At 40.1% G+C, this 20,582-nt stretch overlaps 3 protein-coding genes and 1 long non-coding RNA gene across 22 annotated transcripts in view; 3 read left to right on the top strand and 1 right to left on the bottom strand.

Moving 5' to 3' along the window:
* Positions 1-3,564, top strand: part of mbnl2 (muscleblind-like splicing regulator 2) — a 67,523-nt gene extending 63,959 nt beyond the window's left edge. For 8 of the 16 annotated variants that reach the window (XM_046056543.1, XM_046056535.1, XM_046056685.1 and 5 more), the window contains one exon: positions 303-3,564. In XM_046056543.1, the coding sequence (XP_045912499.1) occupies positions 303-590 (288 nt within the window). In that variant the 3' untranslated portion in view covers positions 591-3,564. The remainder of the gene's footprint in view (positions 1-302) is intronic. The other 8 variants (XM_046056695.1, XM_046056675.1, XM_046056644.1 and 5 more) reach the window with 2 other exon arrangements.
* Positions 3,565-6,459: 2,895 nt separating this feature from the next.
* On the top strand, positions 6,460-18,330 carry LOC123975202 (ras-related protein Rap-2a-like). Its single transcript, XM_046056477.1, has 2 exons — positions 6,460-7,214; positions 17,085-18,330. Exons 1-2 carry the CDS (start codon positions 6,901-6,903, stop codon positions 17,320-17,322), a joined length of 552 nt encoding a protein of 183 aa, XP_045912433.1. The 5' UTR covers positions 6,460-6,900; the 3' UTR covers positions 17,323-18,330.
* Positions 16,431-19,970, bottom strand: LOC123975212. Of its 4 annotated transcripts, none has more exons than XR_006826004.1 (3): positions 19,915-19,970; positions 18,476-18,642; positions 16,431-17,337 (listed from the first exon to the last, which is right to left on the bottom strand). It is a non-coding gene; the product is annotated as an uncharacterized LOC123975212 (long non-coding RNA). The 4 variants fall into 4 exon arrangements; XR_006826003.1 differs by having other exon boundaries at positions 19,903-19,961; XR_006826005.1 differs by lacking the exon at positions 19,915-19,970 and adding an exon at positions 19,807-19,856.
* mrpl39 (mitochondrial ribosomal protein L39) overlaps positions 19,131-20,582 on the top strand; it is an 11,333-nt gene continuing 9,881 nt past the window's right edge. Inside the window, exon 1 of the mRNA XM_046056464.1 lies at positions 19,131-19,292. Coding sequence (XP_045912420.1) covers positions 19,256-19,292 — 37 coding nt within the window. The 5' untranslated portion in view covers positions 19,131-19,255. The remainder of the gene's footprint in view (positions 19,293-20,582) is intronic.

Below are 20,582 nucleotides of genomic sequence, written 5' to 3'. Positions count from 1 at the left end.
TCCCCTCTCTTTCATATTTATTCTAAAAACCGCTGCACAATGTTCATCCCTTTGGATAGTAATGAAAAAGATGATTGATTTGCACTATATGAGAACTTTAGTGCTTAATGTTGAAGTGGAAACCAGGAAGAGTCACAGAAAAACCCGTGCACAACCACACCGACGCACTCTGTGCTTTGAAGAGGGTTTTCAATCTTTGCTTTTCTCTCTACAAAGTTGAATGTCCTTGGGGCAGACGGGCTCATGTTTTCTTAATGTGACTGTCCCAACGAGGGTAACTCTGTGGCCCTCATCTGCCCCAGATGCTGTTAAGATGCCATGATGAAGCTTATGCTCCCCTCCCCCCTCCCCCCGTCCTGCCAACTTTTCATCTCCGGAAACATCTTGCCAAAGTTGCGGTTTGGAAGAGGTCAGTGGAATCAACCTGCCAGAACACAAAGCCACATTTTAACACCCTGATTAAAAAAAAATTTTTTTTCTCTTTTGCCATTGCAAAAGCTGCTCACAATGCACCCTTTATTTGCTTCAGTGCTGGGTTCTTTGTTCAGGAGGAGTGGTGGGATAGATTGTGCAGGGAGTTTTGCATGTAGTCGGGACTGGGGAAGACAGTGCCCAGTGTTGACAGAAGATAGTCGTGGCCATTACCGAAAAGCCTAAAGGCTTGGGTCTCTGCCCAGGGCTTAACAAAGCTTGAGGGCTCGTTCCAGACAAACCAAGCCTTGTGTGTGTGTGTGCATGTGTGTTCGTATCTGGAGACGGATGGTCTGCCGGCAGACTGGGACTTGAAGCGAGGTCTAGCGGGTGATGACGATACCGGGCCTAGAAGGACAGGTTTTGGGGGGGTGGGTGAGGGACTTAAGTGCTAAGACTAAACAAACAAAAAAAAAACGGTGCATTTGACGATGCTCGTCAAGCAAAAGATGACTTGAACTTCGACTGGAGGGCTATCTGTGACCGTCGGTTGTCCTGTCCAACCCTACTATCACCGATAATCCTGTTCCATTTTAGAAAACTGTAGAAGTGCCTAAAAAATGCTCATCAACAACACATGCATCCAGAGTGTATCACTAAAAGTCACAGACACAACACACTGGCTGTCAGAAGCTCCATGGACTTCTCCGGAAAGACATCACATTTTGCGAATCGTTACTGGAAGTAGTTTTCTAGTAACTGTTCATTAACATCACAAGTGACTTTATCGAAACAAAAGAAGTTAAAGAAACGACAAATCAAAAATAGCTTTGTAGAATGTTTGGTGACTTTCATGGTGTACCATCGTTTCTTACCATGGTTTGAGTAGTTTACATGAGGAACGTGAGTGAGAAAAAAAATGTATTGTAAACCGTGTAATGTATGTTAAGTGTCTCTTATTTTGAGAGTTTATATTCATGGTCCTAGAAATGTATTCAAAGTTATTTAAAATTTGTGTTGTGTCCTATTATCAAGGTATGTTTGAACCCCCCCAAACCCTCCACCATCTCCACCTTCACCCAGAACAATCATCTGTCTTTTAGCCCAGATCATAAATTCTTATTTTATTATTTTAGACCAACCCTTTCTTCTTTTTGTTTTTTTGCATTTTATGAATAGCTTATTTTAACTCATGATACTAAATCTTATTTTCCCTTTTTTCAAAAATTCTGATGTAAGTTCATGGTGCTTGATTAACATTGACAATCCACAATCATACCTAGGAACAAGAGTGCCTCACTCTGGTTTCGCATTTTGGTTCCATTCACTCTGATTGTCTTCACATACGTTATGATTTGTGTGTAATATTTGTGGAAGGTGGTAAAAGTTCTATTTTGTTGTAATTTATCTTATGTTACTCTTGGTCAAATTTAAGTCAAAACAATGTTGTTAACTATTCTATTTTGAAATGAATGTAATTTATTGAGCTGTGCTACGTTCTGCACGGTTGGTCATTTCAAGGTCTAACCTGTCAGGTCAGCGAATGAGAAGTCGCACATGTCTGTGGGGTGGGGTTTTAAAAGTCAACCCACCAATTGAAAGCTACTGGATCTTTCTTGCCTTCTCATCGATAAAAAGATCACGGTGTTGCAGTAATGAGCATAGTTATAGAGTTGCTTGTGTTGTTGGGAAAAAAATGTTTATTGTATAGATGACATTTTACCAAAAAAAAAAAGAGAAGAAAATTTCAAAAAAGATGTACTTTTCACTCTAGTATAATAGTATTTCATAACAATATTAAGTTGTTGCTGTGGCAACTGAGTGTTGCAATTACTAAAGTTTGGTATTTTTGTAAATGACATTGTTATGTTGATTTTCTGTTTCTTTTTGCTAGAACACTGTACACAAGGTAGATTGTAAAGAAGATATGAACATTTCTTATTCTTCACTGAGATTATGACAATGACCTAATATTTTCATTAGCAAATAACAGCCTCTATAGTGCTGTGACTGTAACACTTAAATAGATTTAAAGTCATCAATGTTACATAGATTATATATAAATATATATATAAGAACTAAATAATCTATAAATTAATAAGTTCAGATGTACAACTCTTCCCCTGACACAGGACCTTTAGGTTCCACACTGAGACATTTTATTCACTAGAGTTAAGGATTGCACTTTTCATATTGTTTAAGGATGTGATCTGTTTTTCATTTGGTTTCGAGGTTTCTGGCCCCCTGCTAGTACAGTAATTCTGTTTTATCAATCAAAAACAGATACTACCGGTGAATAACTTTAATTCAACATGTTGCATGAGAAAACAATATTTTCTTTTCTTACTAAATTATAACGTACTGAATGTTTCTAGTGGAAAAAAAAAAGTCTGTACACAAAAATGTCCTCATTTGGTGACCCACAATGCCCTTTGTGTATGGAATCCTCTTGAGATGTAATGTTTATTTCAAATGTGTTGGCAATGATTGACTGATGGTAAAAAGAAAAATGTAAGCACTTTCTGAGCAGTTGGTCAACTGAGCAGACTCAGCTTATCCAAACACTTTGCCTTATCTTGAGTCCATCGTGCTTAAGGTTTTATGTTTTTAAGAGCTCTTATGAAATTTATTAAAGAGGCTTGAACTTGTCTCTCATCTCAAATCCCTACTCAGTTTCATTTCAAATATGTATCTTTATATCTGAAATCATTTTTTAAGGTTTTAATGTGCACATCACAAAGCCAAAAGGGATGACTGCAACAGAGTGTACAGTCATTGATCTTTACTTCTGGTCTCCAAAATATGTAGTGAGATCTTTTTTTTTGTCCCATTGCCTTACAATGGAACAGTTTGGAGCTTGTAATTCACAGCTTTAGCCAGCAGATGGCGCTACACTGGAGACTGCAGGTTATGAATGGTGACTGCCTGTGCCATCGTTGTTGCAGTGTACCCAACCAACAAAGTAAAGACACAGAAAAATAAATTGTCAAGAAGACCCTCATCAGATTTATAGTTTCAATGTAATCATTTTTAAGTGTATTCTTTTTGCATATATTTTGTGCTATTTTATGTTTCTATAGTCAAATGTTTCTTTGGTTCCAGCAAGATAGTGTAAAATCTATTGAAAGAAAGAAATAAAGAAAATCTAAGGAATGTTTTTGTCTGTATTTGTGTCACTCGAAGGTCCTGTTTGTAGTATAGTTAAAATATAATAAAACTGAAGAATCACATTTTTTATGGAAACATGTATTATGTGTATTTGAAGACCCCAGACTGAGTGACTCTTTTCAACAACCCCAATAACTTGTTGCCTGTGTATACTGTAGACTGAAATAACTGTAGTCCCTAGCTTGTCTCCAGGGCCCTCTCTGAGGCCCCTGATGGTCCCTGAAGTCCACTTTAAGAACTACTGTAAATTCTCTTATTTGTTGCTTTCTATGCCATTTCCTGTTACTGCAGTGTGGAAGAAAATAAATCTTATGAGGGGTCATTAATACCACTATTTTATTGGCTATTGTATAATGAGCATACTAGCTAACTTTGATGTGTAAAAAGGTAGGGCCATTTCTCATGTTGACAGCAGGAAGACTGCTATGACCTTCAAGGTGAGTGGAGGAGACTTGATTTTGGTAGCCCTGCTAACTTGTCTACTTGTGTTGCAAAGGTATTCTGTTTACCTTTTCGTCTATTTAGTTTTGACAAGTTTTGATAAGAACAGCGTGAGATGTTTTACAACATAACCAGCCTATAAGTTATGAGAAACAAACTGAACGCAGAATATGAAAACCACATAAGGATCAAAATATGTTTTGTTTAAAAATCTTTTTTACAGTTGCAGAGTTGAAAGATCAGCAGGTAGTTATTAAACTTTCCAGTTTACCATATCATAGCCTAGCATGGGATAGAATTAAATTGCACAAAAAAGACAATACTAAAATACAGCACACATTTATTGCTACATACATGAGCACACTAGAAGCCTGACAATCTTTATTTATGACAATCAGCATGTCCCACACAAGGTCAAGAGCACTGGATACAAACTAGGGTTTTATTTTTTCAGAAGGTCAATCTGAGACTTGTCTAGAACGACTCCCGTCATCTAACAGGTGCTTAATATAGTTTACCAGCAGGTTGCATTACAACTGTGTCGCAATCAGTCGTTTTAGCAAATGACCAAAAACGACACGCTTACATTCAAGTGACAAAGGCCTCTAGCCTCTAGTTGTCTAGCTAAATAAAGATAGATAACATGACAGCTTCCCAAAAGGGGCTGGTGGCTGGCAGCAGTATAGGTCATAATAGGTCATAAACCGTGTTAGCATATAGGCCAAACTAAAACATTTAAGTTTACTTTTTGTTTAGTTTATCTTTATTGTCCCACTGACTTGTGCAGTCAGGCTTCAAATGAAAAACAAAATACAAAAGGACAACATCAACAACAATATCCACAGTCTCAGAACAAGTTCAGGAAACCTGAAATTCATACTAGTTGAAAATGTGCACAAATGTACAGATATGCAAATGTGAAAAATGTTCAGTGCAGTATATAACCAATGTACACCAGAGCTATCTGCCATTAAGCACAGCATGGCACTTGGGATGAATGAAACATGCAGTCTTTCAGTCCTGCAGAAAGTACATGTCAAATACATTTTTCACAAAGATGTTTTCTGTAGATCATAAAGGACAGAGTGTGCATTTGAGACACTGGTGTTTTTAGGAGAACCATTCAAAGCTATCGTTATACTGATAGGCTGTTGCAAATGTAACAGAAAAACGGCAGCGGTTAGAAAAACGGAGTGCGGTTAGCTCAATCAGGAAGAGTGTGATCAAAGAGGGGCAGGTCCAAAAGAACTCACTCACGCACACAGGAGAAGTTTGCCCTTGGGGCTTTCTGCCGGAAAGCCTTTCTGCCTTACTACTTTGTTAGATGTAGGCACCAAAACTACTTGGTTAGGTTTAGTTAAAAAGAAAGACAGAAAGTCTTTCTGTCAGAAAGCCCTGAACACAAACTTCTCCCATGTGCATCTGTCATAGACACCAATTGAGAGTCTGTGGCCGACCTTTTGAGTGTTCTCAGTCCATGATGAGCATGAGACTCTTAAACCAGGGTTGTAGGTCGCCATATTAGGTGCACGTGTTTTAAGGTTGAGCAGAAATCACACTCCTGAAGGGTCTACAAGCACATATACAACTACAGCCAAAGTAGATCACTAATAAAAATGTAAACCCTTAACAGACGGACTATAGTCAGTTATGAATATAGGACAGACCAAGTCCACATAAAGCGTTTCCTACGGTGTGTAAGATTTCCTACATTAAATCCCACTGGTTAAATAATATTAAATTAGATGAGCTTTTCTTGTGTTTTCTGCTTTAAACAGCCATTTTGAATTTTGAAAATGTCACATCAGCATCCTCAGTATGCCCCCACACCACTCATACTTTGTCCAAATATGCCGTTGTTGAAATGTTGTCCATATAGATGATTATGCTAATATATGTAAATGATGCCAGTTGTTCAGCAAGTTAGCATTCGGTAGTTTTTAATGCTGGGGACCCATACTGTACATTTCTAACAGAAAACTGGGGTAGGCCTACTGAACATTTCCAGGTTCACATTGCTGGCAAGTAACAGTGATTATTTACAATTATGGAAGGCTATAGTGTCAGAAAATGCTTATATTTTTTTCACTCTCCTGGGAAAATACAAAAACAATTGTTGAGTTTGGAGGACATCTTGTAACCATGCTTTGTTTTGTAGCATATTTTTCTACATTGGTATCATTCTTAATAGATTAGTTTACTATAGTGTCTCTATTAATAGAGTAATTTCCAAAATGAGATGAAAATCAAATGGCCGTTTTGTGATTTTTTTGTTTAATTTACATTATGATTAGGTTGTTTATATTAGTAAGCTTACATCTTTGTCACAAACATCCATATCCTCCCATTTCCATCCACTGTTTTTCTTCTTGTGGCACTAATCACCCCCCATATATTCCAGGAAGTAGAAACATCCAGTGGATGCACCGACTCCAGAGGCGTGGATTCCCGGCACGGTAGTCTTCTTCGGGATAAATAGGCTCTTTGCCTTTAAGTCGACTGTACCCCACTGTGCAGCGATATGTAGTGTTAGCCTTCTGTTTTGTTGGCACATAAAAAGATGTGCCGTCTAGTTGTTTCTAATAATAGCCTATCTTATTTTAACCACACCGACGCCTTATTGCATTATGGATGCCTCTGGAATGGGGTCCCTGCAAGATAGCGTGGGAATATTTCAGTAGAGGCTGTGGCTGTGCATCTCAGGGCTAAATGATCCAGCATCTTCTCAATTTATATAGCTGCAAGAGCATCTCCTTTACCGTAGGCCGTTACTGTGTCATGGCTGTAGTGTGAGTCCGGGCTGCTGTGCAAGGGGATGCGTTCCTTGTATACGCTGCTGTAGACTTCCCTGCATGCCGGATTTAACTCTACTGGAGCGCTATGCGGGAGTATAAGGTGGTGGTGCTCGGCAGTGGCGGGGTGGGGAAGTCGGCGCTCACGGTCCAGTTTGTCACTGGCACATTTATAGAGAAGTACGACCCGACCATTGAAGATTTCTACAGAAAGGAGATCGAGGTGGACTCCTCTCCGTCGGTGCTGGAGATCCTCGACACAGCCGGGACCGAGCAGTTCGCCTCAATGAGGGACCTTTACATCAGGAACGGCCAAGGCTTCATTCTGGTCTACAGTCTGGTCAACCAGCAAAGTTTTCAGGACATAAAGCCCATGAGAGACCAGATCATCAGGGTGAAAAGGTGAGACACTGTCTATTATATAAACCATCATTGTAGCCTATTACAAATCTATTCTGATGTAATAGGCAAAGGTTTTTCATTATGTTAGGCCCTTTAAAGTCACATCCCAGGGGCAATAGGCACACCAAAGGTTTGTTGTGTTGGCGGGAGGGAAAGCTATGATTATCATAATCATATCTTAAGATTCCCTCTTTGATATATAGTGAAATATAACACAGTGAAATTAAACTATTCTTCATGGTTCTGGAGTACCCCCTGGGACATCCCAAGGGCCCCTAAAAGTCAATGAATCCCACTCCAAAAAATGTGTTATTTATATATATATATATATATATATATAAATAACAAATTTTATATATATATATACATTTATATATATATATATATATATATATATATATATATATATATATATATATATATATATATATAAATAAATTTTTTTTTTTTTTACAATTAGTCCCCAGCAATCAAGGTGCATCTTATCAGCTCCCCTCTCTTCCCTGATCTCCTCCAGCGCTGCGTGAGAAGCTGCAACCGGGCTCATATGTTCTTCATAAGAGCCCAGCTGCGGCTCACCTGTCATACATCAACCCGCTGAACTCTCACTGGGATTGATATTCTCTGTCTCACACATGACTAACTCTGGATGGCTTTGATAAGTTCAGTCCATTACTCAACAAATCCACTGAGCTCATCTCATGGCTGGGACAGAGAGAGAGAGACAGAGAGTGGAAGGAAAAACTGTGATATTTCCTCTTGGTAGTGACATATTGGTGTCTTTGGCTCAGAGCCTCCCTTAATTTGTGTAATGACACTGACAGACAGTACAGCTGTACAGTCTGCAAGTTAAGAATGTATTTGGTTTTCAGGGAGCAAAAGCTTGACATTAAAAGGGCTCCAGTAAGTCCAGTTGTTTTGGTGCCATGTCAAGACACTAACGGGACAAATGTGTTGGCTGGTGGCTAAAGGATATCTAGTTTAGAAATCACCAAATCACCACCAATCTGAGCCCCCCTGTTGCATGCCATCGTTCTTTTCTTCTCCCTGCACTGTCTGCCAGCAAAATAAAGGCAAAAATAAGTAGGTAATAGGTGAAGCATTAAAGGGCATTTATTTTCTATAAGTTTATAGATAACAAAATTAATGAGGACATGCAGGACAGTTAGCTACAGATAGGATGATGACCAACGATGAGCAGTCCCTTCTGGGCCCTACTCTGGGGGTGTACCTATAGGGCCCCCAAATTCAAAGGGCCTCAATGTGTCTAGAATAAAATGTATTAGTATTTTGTACAAGCAGATGACCAAAGTACACACGTACTTAGTACTTTAGTTTTACTACAACTTGGGTCTTTTTGTTAAATGCGTAAGTAGTTGAAATTTGAACAAGGTTGGTACTTGACCTGTAAAGAGATGGTTTGGGAATAAATTTTAAGGAATAGGAATGTGAGACCACTCTCATATCTCTGAAGGTGCTGCCAGGAGACGCTTAGCTTAGCTTAGGATAGCTTAGCATAGCATGAAGACTGAAAGCAGGGGTAAACAGCTAGCCTGGCATTGTCCAAAGATAAAAAAAAATTCAGCCTACAAGTTATATTGCTGTTGTTTAAAAAGCAAGGCAATCAGCTACAGGACGTCACTGCTCGCAGCCAAGAAATAGTCCAAGTTGTAAAAAATAAAAATGCAATTATGGTTGTAATACTGGTTGCTCAGTGAAAAAAGACTTTTGTTTGGGTTATTAATTCTAGAAAAAGAAAAAACAGTACACCTCTAATTCTGAACATTTCTTTTTCTTATCTCTCTATTACCCTGAGGACCTCACATAATAAGGCCAGGGCACATTTATTAATCTAACTGCATATTGTGTAATAATAATCTATAATTCAACCTGTGTAGTTTGGTGCAGTGCTTTCCACCTCCATCTCTGGAGTGAACCGAGTGCTCCCCAGGCAGAAACGTCACAGGTCGGAGAGCGTCACAGCTGACGAGGAGCAGCAGGGACGAGTGCATGAGGGAACTCCTTTGAAATGAAAAATATAGTGAGGGATAAAACTGTGCTCTGCCAGCTCTAGCCAGCCGCCACCCAATGCAGCTGCCTACACTGCACCAGCCACCGCTGTCCTCAAGTGTATATCTATAAATATTTCATCCTTTTATTTCACACTGCTGTGGGTTTGGAGACGGGGTTGTTACTGCAAATTAGTAAAATGCTCTTGAATACGTGACCACAACCACGAACAGTGACCAAAACCCACGTTGTCAATGTATATACAGATGTTGGGTGAATGGTGGTGTAAAGGTAACTAGAGCTAAAACAGTTAAAATGTATTAGTTGATTGACATAAAATTAATTTTTAACAATGTTTTAAATTCATTTGGAGTTTGTTAGTAAGTAAAAAGTGCTAAACAGTCGTTGGTTCTTCACTTCTCTAATTTGATGATGATTTTCTCTGTTGGGAGGGTGTTTTTATGGTATTATATTTGTATATTTACTGGCGTTTTTGCTATTATTAAGTGCACAGTAATAACTTCTCTCACTTATTTACTCACCCCCCACTTTAAAAAGTAACACTAAATGCTCTTTTTTATTTTTGTACCAGCAATTTATTATGCTAATAACTGTTCCTATATTATAATATGACAAAACAGAAGTTATTTGATTTTATTCCAGGGAAAATTGTGTAATTCTGTCCCATCTGTGACAAATGTACAGCTCATTTAACAAAGATTGTTGCCTCAGAAAACAAAATCATTGCTCAGTGTAGACACATGCATGTAATGTAACTAATATCAGTTTGCTTAAGGATAGTAAGGATAGGCTCATTTAAACACATGCAGGCATCTACTTGGGGTCCGTCTTTAATAAAACAAGCAACACAATCATCTCCTGGTCTCCATTAGCTGTCTCCAGGAGATCAGCCTCCCTCCACTCAAACGTCTTGCTGAGCCAGCAGCACCACACGGAGATATAGTATGTGCCCACTCACCAGAACTTAATGGGATTGCGTTGGGTGGAAAGCCAAGAAGACATCAGACCTCTATTAGGGAGTCGCATAAACGAGAATACTTATGCAGGGCTCCTGGTGGGGGAAACATGGGAAAGAAGTGAGATCCTATATGTTACTGTGCTGTGGGGTGTGTTCCTGCAGTCCACATATCACCTTTATTGTGTTGCATGATGAGGTGCAGTGAGAAGCAGGAAATACACTTAATCACTTTTTGGAACACTTGGAACGAACTCAAGAGTTAGATGAGAAAATTGATGCCAGTCTCGTGTCTGTAATGTAAATATTTAATTAGAGCCAGTGGTTAGAGTAGCTTAGCATAAAGACTTTAAACAGACTTAAAACAGCTAGCCTGGTCTTGTCCAATGGTAACAAAGTCTAGGTTGAATCTAGGTGTTCTCCTGTTGACAAGACTGTAACCTAATCAGAATTTGCACACAGGAAAATGATCAATAACTGTTTAACTCAACATCTCAGAATTAATGTAACACTTTTAATAGTTTAGAGCAGCTGGTACAAACAGCGCTGTAGTGTTAAAATGATTGCTAGCTAAAATAAATCATTAACAACAGGGAATACAGTAAGTAGCCACGTTAGATTTGCCCTGCAACTACCCAAATGGTTCCTTTCTTCTTCCAGCAGAAAGACTGTTGACTGGAAATCTGTATTAGATGATGAAATGTTGTGCTTTTCATTACATACGTTTCTAATTGGTGCATATTTTATCTAGAACACACCATCTCTGACACACTTCACCCTCTGTAGACTTAATCAGAATCAGAATCGAGTTGATTGCCAGGTACATTTTCACATACGAGGAATTTGGCTTGGTATTAAGCACTTCACAGACTAACCAAATAAACCCCATGTCAGTTGTTATCTGTGAAAACAACATCTGGGTGTAGTCCCCCTCACAATCTAATAATCTCGCTTGCATGTAAAGATTTATTGTTCTGTTGGCCAGGGAGGAGGAAGCATGTTCAAAGCACTCGCGCTGCGGCGGTTTCACGCTGCACTGATGCTGTGTCTAATAGCAGGAGGTGAGCATCATGCGCCGCTGAGTGGGACTAGGGTGGAGAGACCAAAACTACTTATCCCAGGGGGCACTTTGGTGTAGGTACAAAGCAACTTCCTGACCTCAGGCTTTTAGTGTTTGCCATCATGGAGGAGAGAGTTGTTAAAACAGCCAGCTCGGTTTAAAATGCGAGTTAAGGAGGGCCACCGGTAAAGTGCTCATTGTTTGTGGGTCTGTGAAAAGTGCTGGGACTCATCATATTTACTGCGCTATACTTGCAGTTTTCACCATTCTCTACTATTTATCACAACACACATATCTGCATCAATCCAATCCGATGTAATATACACTAGGGTCTTGTGACCCCTTAGGAAAAGATTATGCAGCTTTGATCTATATTTAGGAGTTCCCACATTTAGATGATTATCACTTTTAACCATAACTAAACAACAGACTAACAAAATTTGTTGTGATTACAGATCCTAACGGAATGTTAACAGAGTCAAAGAAAAGTCAGAGACAAAATCAGTAAGTATTTTGGAATAACAGGAAGCTTACAGGGGGTTACAGAGGACTGGAGGGGCTGTGTTTTCAACTATACATCAGCTCACGCTCCTACATTGTAGTCATTAAAGCCTGGTTCCAGATCTCTGAACTGCTGCCCACTTTTTTCAGCTTCAGTCGGGAACATTGGCTTATTTAAAAAAAACAATTGTATTGTACCTTTGCAAGACGTGATACACATTCCTGCTGCCAGTTCCATGCTGTCCCACTAATTGTCAGTTGGTGGTGATAATGTGCCAAGAAACATACAAAAGTGACGGGAAAGATAAGATAGAAGAAGACTGCCAGCTAGCAAACATGGATGTATACGTATCAGGCTTCAAGGACACACATACCTCCACAGGGTACCTTTAGATGAACTGTTTAGTGTTCGCTTATGTATGGATTGGTGGATATGTCACTCCCTACTTACTGGCTAGGGTGAAAGAAAGCAAAATATATAATAATGAGTGACAAATCAAACGGAGGACAGTCTTCCATCCAGAGAAAGCCAGAATTAACATTAATTGCATTTAAGTGTCCTCACAATTTTGGGTTTGATGGTGTTCTGTAGCAGCACAAAACCCACCTCTTTATTTCTCATTTTGAATTCTTGTGTTCATTTAACTGCACAGAACAGCAGGAATAATACAACTAATGAGGACTCGTCTGGCAACTCCTATACTGCCTAGGCTGTCTTTGCATCTGCAGCAAAGAAAATAAGATTATCTACAGGAGCTGGGCTGCACCATTAAAGATGGAAATGAAGCTTGGAGTTTCATCATAAAAACAGACTCTAAAGACCTTCTCCATCTGCTGTGCAGGCCCCCTCTTTGTCTGTTTATCACAGGAATGTTTGTGGCTATGTTATTTTGTTTCCTTGCTTTCTTCTTGATGTCGTGTACAGGAAAAACACAGCTATAGAAGCTTTGTTCTCCAGCACTAACACCCTTTGGTAGTGTTAACTCTATAGGTTCTGTGATTTTTTTCTGTCCGGTCCTATAAGAAGACACATACATTAGGCTGGCTATCACACAGTGTAGCTGCTCCAACTGCTAATTAACAACAGATGCAGAGAGCAAAGAGACGGCTGAAGGGTTGGAGGGCTTCACGTTGGAGATGCCTGACTGTTTTTTTTGTAATTTGTATGTGTGTTTGCCGGTGCTGTGGGGCTTGTAAAAACGGGTAAGTGAAGTCATTGTAGCTATTTAGCACAGCATGCAGCCTTAATAAGGCTTTTGTACCTTGAGGCTAAATGGAAAATGTAGAGTTCGTCTTTTTTGTGAATTATAAACACTGATTCTCTGTGGGTGGGAGGGTTTGCGTGTTTGCCTTTTCCCCAAGAGTTGGAATAACACCCCGCAGAGGCAAATGGCAGTAACAAGTTTGTGTGTGTTGTAAAGGTCAAAAGTTATTCAAGATTCCACATCTATCAACGAGGATGCAGCATTTCGACCTGTGGCTTTTCACAAATGAACGTACAGACAATGGCTTCAAAGATCTGGAGCTCACACATGGGCGCTCTCAGTACCATTCTGTGAGTATCATTCTGAAAATTTTTATTTTTTTTTTAATGAAAGCAATAGTGTAGAAATCAATACATATTTTAACAACTCCATCTCCATATAATTTCATAAGCTGTCAGCCACCTGCTGTTGTCTGTTTCATAAATGGAACTGACTTCTCTCTTGCTGCATTTTGAAATCAGAAAGCTGCATTTCAAACAGCTGGTAGTTTCAGCCAAGCAATCCAAACACTCTCCAACTATGCTGATAATTCCCATAATGCATGGCTGCCAACTCTTGTGCTGGACCGGGAACAAGTTAGACATTTTAGTGATTTTCTCATACTTCATATTCATACAGTATGTAGAGTAGAAACACACCAGGCAGAACATAAGCATTGGTAACCGTACCTCAAAAGACACAGTAACCATGAGGACATTCTTTATTGTGATGATCGGTATAACAGCGATACATCTGTCACAAAACTGTGTGAAAAATTATGGACAGATTTTCCGAGGATTCAATAGAAAATACTTTTTTATTAGCAGTGTTGGAAAAAGTATTCATATAATTTACTATGTAAAAGTAGCAGTAGTAAAGGTCTTGCTTATATTATTAGCATAATATATTTAAAGCTGCAATTTGCTAATGGCCACTTGGGCAGTGGAACAAGCTGAAAACATGACATATTAGGTGCGTTGGAGACGTTTTCAGCGTCGTGAAAGTCAGACAAAATTTCTAACAGCATGCCTTATGTTAAGTCAGCGCTGCGCAGCGCCACATGAAGTCAAACGCACCCATCAACACCTTTTAACTTAACATGGCGAACGTGTTAGCAAACAGTTGCCTGTTTACACATCTGGCAAACGTGTATAGCATTCATTTGCAGCCATGTTTCTGTCTACCTGACCAATCTAAGTCAAATATTTATTCTTCTTTTGGCTCTGTTTTTGGTCTCCACCAGCTCCTGAGGGAAATAGCTGGCTCTTTATCTGCTTAATGCACTAATTACATCAAAAGCTTGTCGCTAACTTGGTCTTTCAGCTGTTTGGTGCTGGGCAAATAGTATACAATGGGTTTATCAGAGCTTCTTGTTTGAAAATGGCTGCCTGCCGGTGAGACTTAACCAAAATAGTAACTTTGCAGGTAATTAAATCAAAAGACTGAGCTATAAAAGGCTAAAGGAATACTCTTTAAAGCTTCATAGAGTAATGGGTTTGTCACTACCAGATATTTCATATGTTTAAATGAACGTTTTTGATTGGTGCAGCTTTAAAGTTTCAAAATAAAAGCATTCATTATAAAGAATGGCCTCTACCAGTCTTAATGATGCGTAGTAGAAGTATAGAGAGGCAGAAAATGGATATACTACTACGTCCCATCATGTAATAAAAGCACACACCGAAGGGATGTACTATAGGTAGAAATAGTTCTGAGATATTTACTACCCCAGCTAGCAAAACTGTAATGCACTCAAATGTTTAACCCTAAACACTGACTGACATATTCTTCAACAATACATGATATCAGCCATGGGGCAACTTTTGTTCGTGCTGTGTTGAGCAGTTTCAGTTTCTCGTCATCTGGAGGAGTGCAGGAGGGAGCGGCAGTTTGATGCTGCAACAAACAATCTCTATACAAACCCCCCCGCCACCCATCGCACCCCACCCTAGAGAAGCTGGCTCTCCCTGTCTCTTTGTAGTTATATATAGAGTTTCTCCTGCAAGCCTGTCAGATTGCATTTGTCTGCGTGGTGCTCTCCTTGTTCACACTTCACACCCTCTAGACTCCAGCTTTCCAAACACACAAGATGCTAGAAGCTTGTCCTGCTGAGGTCAGCTGCCGTTTGTATGTGTGTGTGTGTGTGTGTGTATGTGTTGTACAGTGCAGTGGCTGTGGGGGGGAAATGTCAAGCTGCAGGGAAGTTGTAGGCATTTGAGCCTTTCTGAGTGAGCTTCCTCTGCTTGACTGTCTTAAAGCATGTTTGGTGGCCAATTAGGAATAAGGATTTGCTGACATTATTTGCATTCATTTCCTGTTTGCACTTTTCGTAACGCTTTTTCTCTCTGTTGTGATTCCCTCTATGAGCACAGAGGTCATGCTCAGCCACAGAGTAGCACCCTTGAAATCTGTACGATCTCACTGTCTAGCTCAAGGACACTCCAGCAGGTGTTTGAGTGTCCTCCACTTCTCTGTGCTAATTCCTCCTCCCTGCTGCCTGCACTCATTTCCTCCTGCTCTCTGGCTCAGTGAGACGTTTGCCAGCTCTTTTCCACGCCTCAGCTCTTCTCCCAGCTGAGCAGTGTGGCAGCAGGCCACCAATTTGTAGATAAGAGCTCATTTCTCAATAGCACCAGCAGATCAATAAACCGGGCTCTGAATGCACTTAGGAATGACTGATGGTCGAGAATATTAGGTGGTCTGTGCCATTACCTATTGTGAGAATATATACCCTCTGTACATGACATTCTCTAGTTATTTAATCAGAGAAAACATGAAGGGCGTTTGAAATGAAATATATACCTGAACAAAGTACTTGTCTTTGTACTCTAACAACCTTTGGCGTACTAACAGGTTTGCGAGACACCTGTTGCCACAAAGTTGAAAGCACACTGTTGTCGAGGATGTTTGTATCAAAAGCGTTCTGGTTTTCATTTGAAGTCCATTTGTATTCTGAGTGTCATTGACCACTCATGTCTGAGCGGGATTTGGTTGCCCGCAGATAAACAGTCCATGTAGAGAGCAGAACACGTGGAATACATGGGCCCAAATGCAATCTCGGAACCCATCAACTGTCATCTGACGACAATTTATCTTTTTGTAGATTAGCTTTTTATTTGCTTTTTAATGATTTGCTTTTAAAAAATGTGACCTTATTTTTAAAATGGTGGTGTTTACCTATTATTTCTATGCACAATTGCAATTCCTTCCACCACAGAACCTAAAGGAATCAGTACCCATGTTGGTATCAAGCCTTTAAAGCTTATTCAATTACAGGGGTGTCCTCTTTCCCTAAAATATGTACATACTGTCCATGACGAACAATTGATACACTGTAGAGTTTCAACTGAAATGGCACACAATGACTAAAGCGAAATGTTAAGTAGCAAATGGTTGTTTCCGAAGGTACGAGGACGATGCACATGTGAGAGCAGCACATTAGCTTTATTCAATTATTCAATAACCCATACATTACCAGTCCCCGCCTGGTTTCTGTGTATTGATGGCAAGATGACTGGGATCGTCAGCCACACTCTGAGGAAGAAAGCTTTTGATCCGTTAAGACATGCTTAGTGCATGATGGAAACAAAGCTGATGATTTCAAACAAGCATAGGAAGCCATTAAATGTACAGCTTGCTAACTCATATATAATAAATCCAGGGATAAATAGAGCATCACAGCGTGCAAAAGAGGCAGTTATTTTTTCGTGATGACAGTTTTCTAATGGGACCGCCTACTGGTATTAGACACCCGGGGAGTGATGGAGGCCTCCTGCGAAGCTGGAACTGAATGTAGCTGTGTTTATCCCTCTCCTCTCGCATCATTGTGTATTGTTCAAAACCGTTATTGTTTCAGCATCTAACAAATACAGTATGTAGGCCAGCAATGCACACACACACACACACACACACACACTTGCTGCTAATGAGTTAAGTCTCGCTTTCCCTCCTGCTTTCTCCCTTATGTATCAGGAAATTCCTGTAGTCTGAGTCTGTAACAAAACACACCCAGCGGGAGAAAAGGCAGTACATTTCAGATATATACTCCTCTGATATTACTTTTTTTCTCTCATTTCCAGGTACCAGCAGGTGCCAGTGGTGCTGGTTGGTAACAAGGTGGACCTGGAAGAGGAGAGGGAAGTGTCCCCCAGTGAGGGGCAGGCGCTGGCTGAAGACTGGGGCTGCCCCTTCATGGAGACGTCGGCCAAGAGCAAGACCATGGTGGACGAGCTTTTCGCCGAGATCGTTAGGCAGATGGACTTCTGCCCTCTTCCGGACCGGAGAGAGACCTGCTGCCCTGCCTGCAGCATACAGTAGCTGCCGATCAGTCTGCTGGAGGGGTGAAGGATGGGAGGATGATTAGAAATTAGAATGCAAATGAATTCATGTCATGTAGAGTGAAGATGTAGGGGTTTAAAGGAAAAATCTCCCCTCTTTCTAAAACTTTTTCCACCTGCTTTCTGTAACTAGCAGTTTAGCCCTGTGCTCTCATCAAGAGGCATTCTGGGAAATGTAGGAAATTACTAACTCAAGCAGAAGTAGATAAAGCAGGTTAAGGGGAAATTTTGTTTCAACATTCATCACTCTTCGGACACAGGGTGGATTTCCCCTTGAATTTAAAAAAAAAAACAACACTTGACTTCCCACATTCATCACTGACCTCCTTTCGGGGGTTTCCCAAAAGCAGCACGGTGCCAAAACCATCTTAAAAGCCATCGACAGAGGGGATCATAGTGCTAAATGCTTTTGGGAAACCGGCCATAGGTCCAAACAGGGATGGCGGTGTGCTCGGCAGTTTTATTTCTCCTGTTTCTTCTGCTTGTGTTCTTTCTTTTTTGCACTTCTGAGACTCTTTGACAGTGCAAGACCAATCACCAAGTATCTGAACGGATGTCAAGTAACACCACTGTGAAGGAGTCATACTGGAGTATTAATTTTACAGCAGGCCCGCCTAACTATGAATGAATGAATAGATGAACGAATGTTTAAAAAAAAAGGAAACCGCACCTTTGGGGAAATTCATCCAGAAGATCCCAAATGTTGACATTACTGTGGATGATGTGTGCATGAAGTTGTGCTGTCACACTGACACTGAGTACAATCAATCTCACCCAAAGAAACAGTATCAATCAGTCAACTAGTCAATCAGTCAAAAAATGTACGGACACTTGTCTTAACACCTTACAGATGATACAAATGCCTTGTTACATTGTATGAAGTGAACATCAGTGTCAGTGTGTAGTTCATTTATCTTAAGTCACATCAGATATGTTAGTGGTTCAACACTTATTTTCAACAAAAAATAAATCTTTATGCACAAATGTGTCATTTGTTGTTCTGTCATTTATTTATTTTTTGTACTTCTTTTAAACATCACAATTTTCTTTATTTGTAAAAGTGTCATTTACAACTTTGAATTCACCTCCCTCCTTTCACTTAAACTTCCAGAGGTCATAAGATTTGCACTTACCGTGAAAATAGCCTTTCAGCTTTGCTATTTAGCATTATCTGGCTCCAGCCTGGCCTGCGTCGAGATGATTTATGATGTTTTGGTCTTGCGGCTGAGTTTCCCCTGGCCCGTCGTACTGCTGCTCCTGCTGCTGCCATTAGTGCCAACACTTACTGCTGATTCTGGTCCTGAAAAATCCAACAAGCATTTGTCAAATTCTGAGTGCCATTAGAGTCCATTAGAGGATGAAATTGGGGACATGTGAGACTTTAGAGCCAAGATCATAAGTTTGGATTGGATCCAATCAGCATAGAAGCAACTGTCTTTCAACACTTTGAAAACAGAGACTGATGTAATTCAGAGATTAATCTTTGAGGGACACCATAAATATGCTGTCAAAACTTTAGTACAAATGTCTGTAGGAATATTGAAGTTGTATTACACAGATATGTATTATGTTGTTAGAGAGTTGATGAAAATGCTGCTGACAGACAACATCATTTTTCTCTCTCTTGTCTACAGAATAATATAATAGTTATTGCAGGTTTCCTTCATGAGACTTATTGAAACCTCTACCAACAGCGACACCTGCTGTCCCAAACTGGGATGACACGTCGTCCACTAGGTCACATGGACCTTTCCAGCCACTAACTTCAGTTCCTCCCCGGACCTAAATATTTGTTGCACACAAAACAGGCATGGCGTCCTTCAATGAATAAGTAGTTGACATTTAACCATTTGCCCTTTTGTATCTATTTTCGGTTGGGTTTTTTTAACGTAGATGTAGAAATATCATTCATAATGGCGACCAGGACCGCGTGTCAAGTTCTTCAGCGCCGTGAGTAACTGCTAGCTAATGTTAACCGGGGTAGCATTAGCATGGGGGCTAGCTAGGTTGAAATGTCAAGTTGTAGCTTCATATCGCAGTTGAGTCTGGGCAAATAAACATTTTCGCAGCTGACATTAGGACTTGACATAGCAGGAAAAGCACATGTGTGCATTAACGGTGTCCCAGTAAGTTAGTACCGATTTCCAGGACCTCCCATGAAGTGGAAGGCAGCCCTCATCAATTTATTAAATAACGTTGCACCTGTGCTTTTTGGGTGTAACGTGTTAAAATGTCTGCCCTGGAAAGGGTCTGTGAACGTAACCCACCTTTTGACATAACAAAGTTGTGCGATATCTTATGTTATGACACATTTTTAGTCTCAATTACCGACACGTTAACATTAACTGACTCCTTTTAATAACGCTGCAGTCATTTTGGTCAGCAAGCTTATTTCTAATCCTGTTATTTTCAATATTAGCGTCAACGTTAAATATTCCTACGTAGCGTTGAGTTATTGTCTTACTCAGCATGAACATGATTTAAAAGCCCCAACTTGACTGCTTGTATAATCACGAGCATGAACATTGTCTAAAAGTTACAGTATATTAAACTGTAATACCTTTTTAAATACCTCGTTTATAATTGCCTGTATTGCTGCAAAGTGTGTAAATGGTACATGCTGACATGAATTAGAGATACATACTCACCTAAAGGATTATTAGAAACACCTGTTCAATTTCTCATTAATGCAATTATCTAGTCAACCAATCACATGGCAGGTGCTTCAATGCATTTAGGGGTGTGGTCCTAGTCAAGACAATCTCCTGAACTCCAAACTGAATGTCAGAATGGGAAAGAAAGGTGATTTAAGCAATTTTGAGCGTGGCAGGGTTGTTGGTGCCAGACGGGCCGGTCTGAGTATTTCACAATCTGCTCAGTTACTGGGATTTTCACGCACAACCATTTCTAGGGTTTACAAAGAATGGTGTGAAAAGGGAAAAACATCCAGCATGCGGCAGTCCTGTGGGCGAAAATGCCTTGTTGATGCTAGAGGTCAGAGGAGAATGGGCCGACTGATTCAAGCTGATAGAAGAGCAACTTTGACTGAAATAACCACTCGTTACAACCGAGGTATGCAGCAAAGCATTTGTGAAGCCACAACACGCACAACCTTGAGGCGGATGGGCTACAACAGCAGAAGACCCCACCGGGTACCACTCATCTCCACTACAAATAGGAAAAAGAGGCTACAATTTGCAAGAGCTCACCAAAATTGGACAGTTGAAGACTGGAAAAATG

Source organism: Micropterus dolomieu, linkage group LG01 (assembly GCF_021292245.1).
Source record: "Micropterus dolomieu isolate WLL.071019.BEF.003 ecotype Adirondacks linkage group LG01, ASM2129224v1, whole genome shotgun sequence".
Taxonomy (NCBI): Eukaryota; Metazoa; Chordata; class Actinopteri; order Centrarchiformes; family Centrarchidae; genus Micropterus; species Micropterus dolomieu.
The sequence above is the reverse complement of the archived record's forward strand: the minus strand, read 5'-3'. Positions and strand labels throughout refer to the sequence as shown.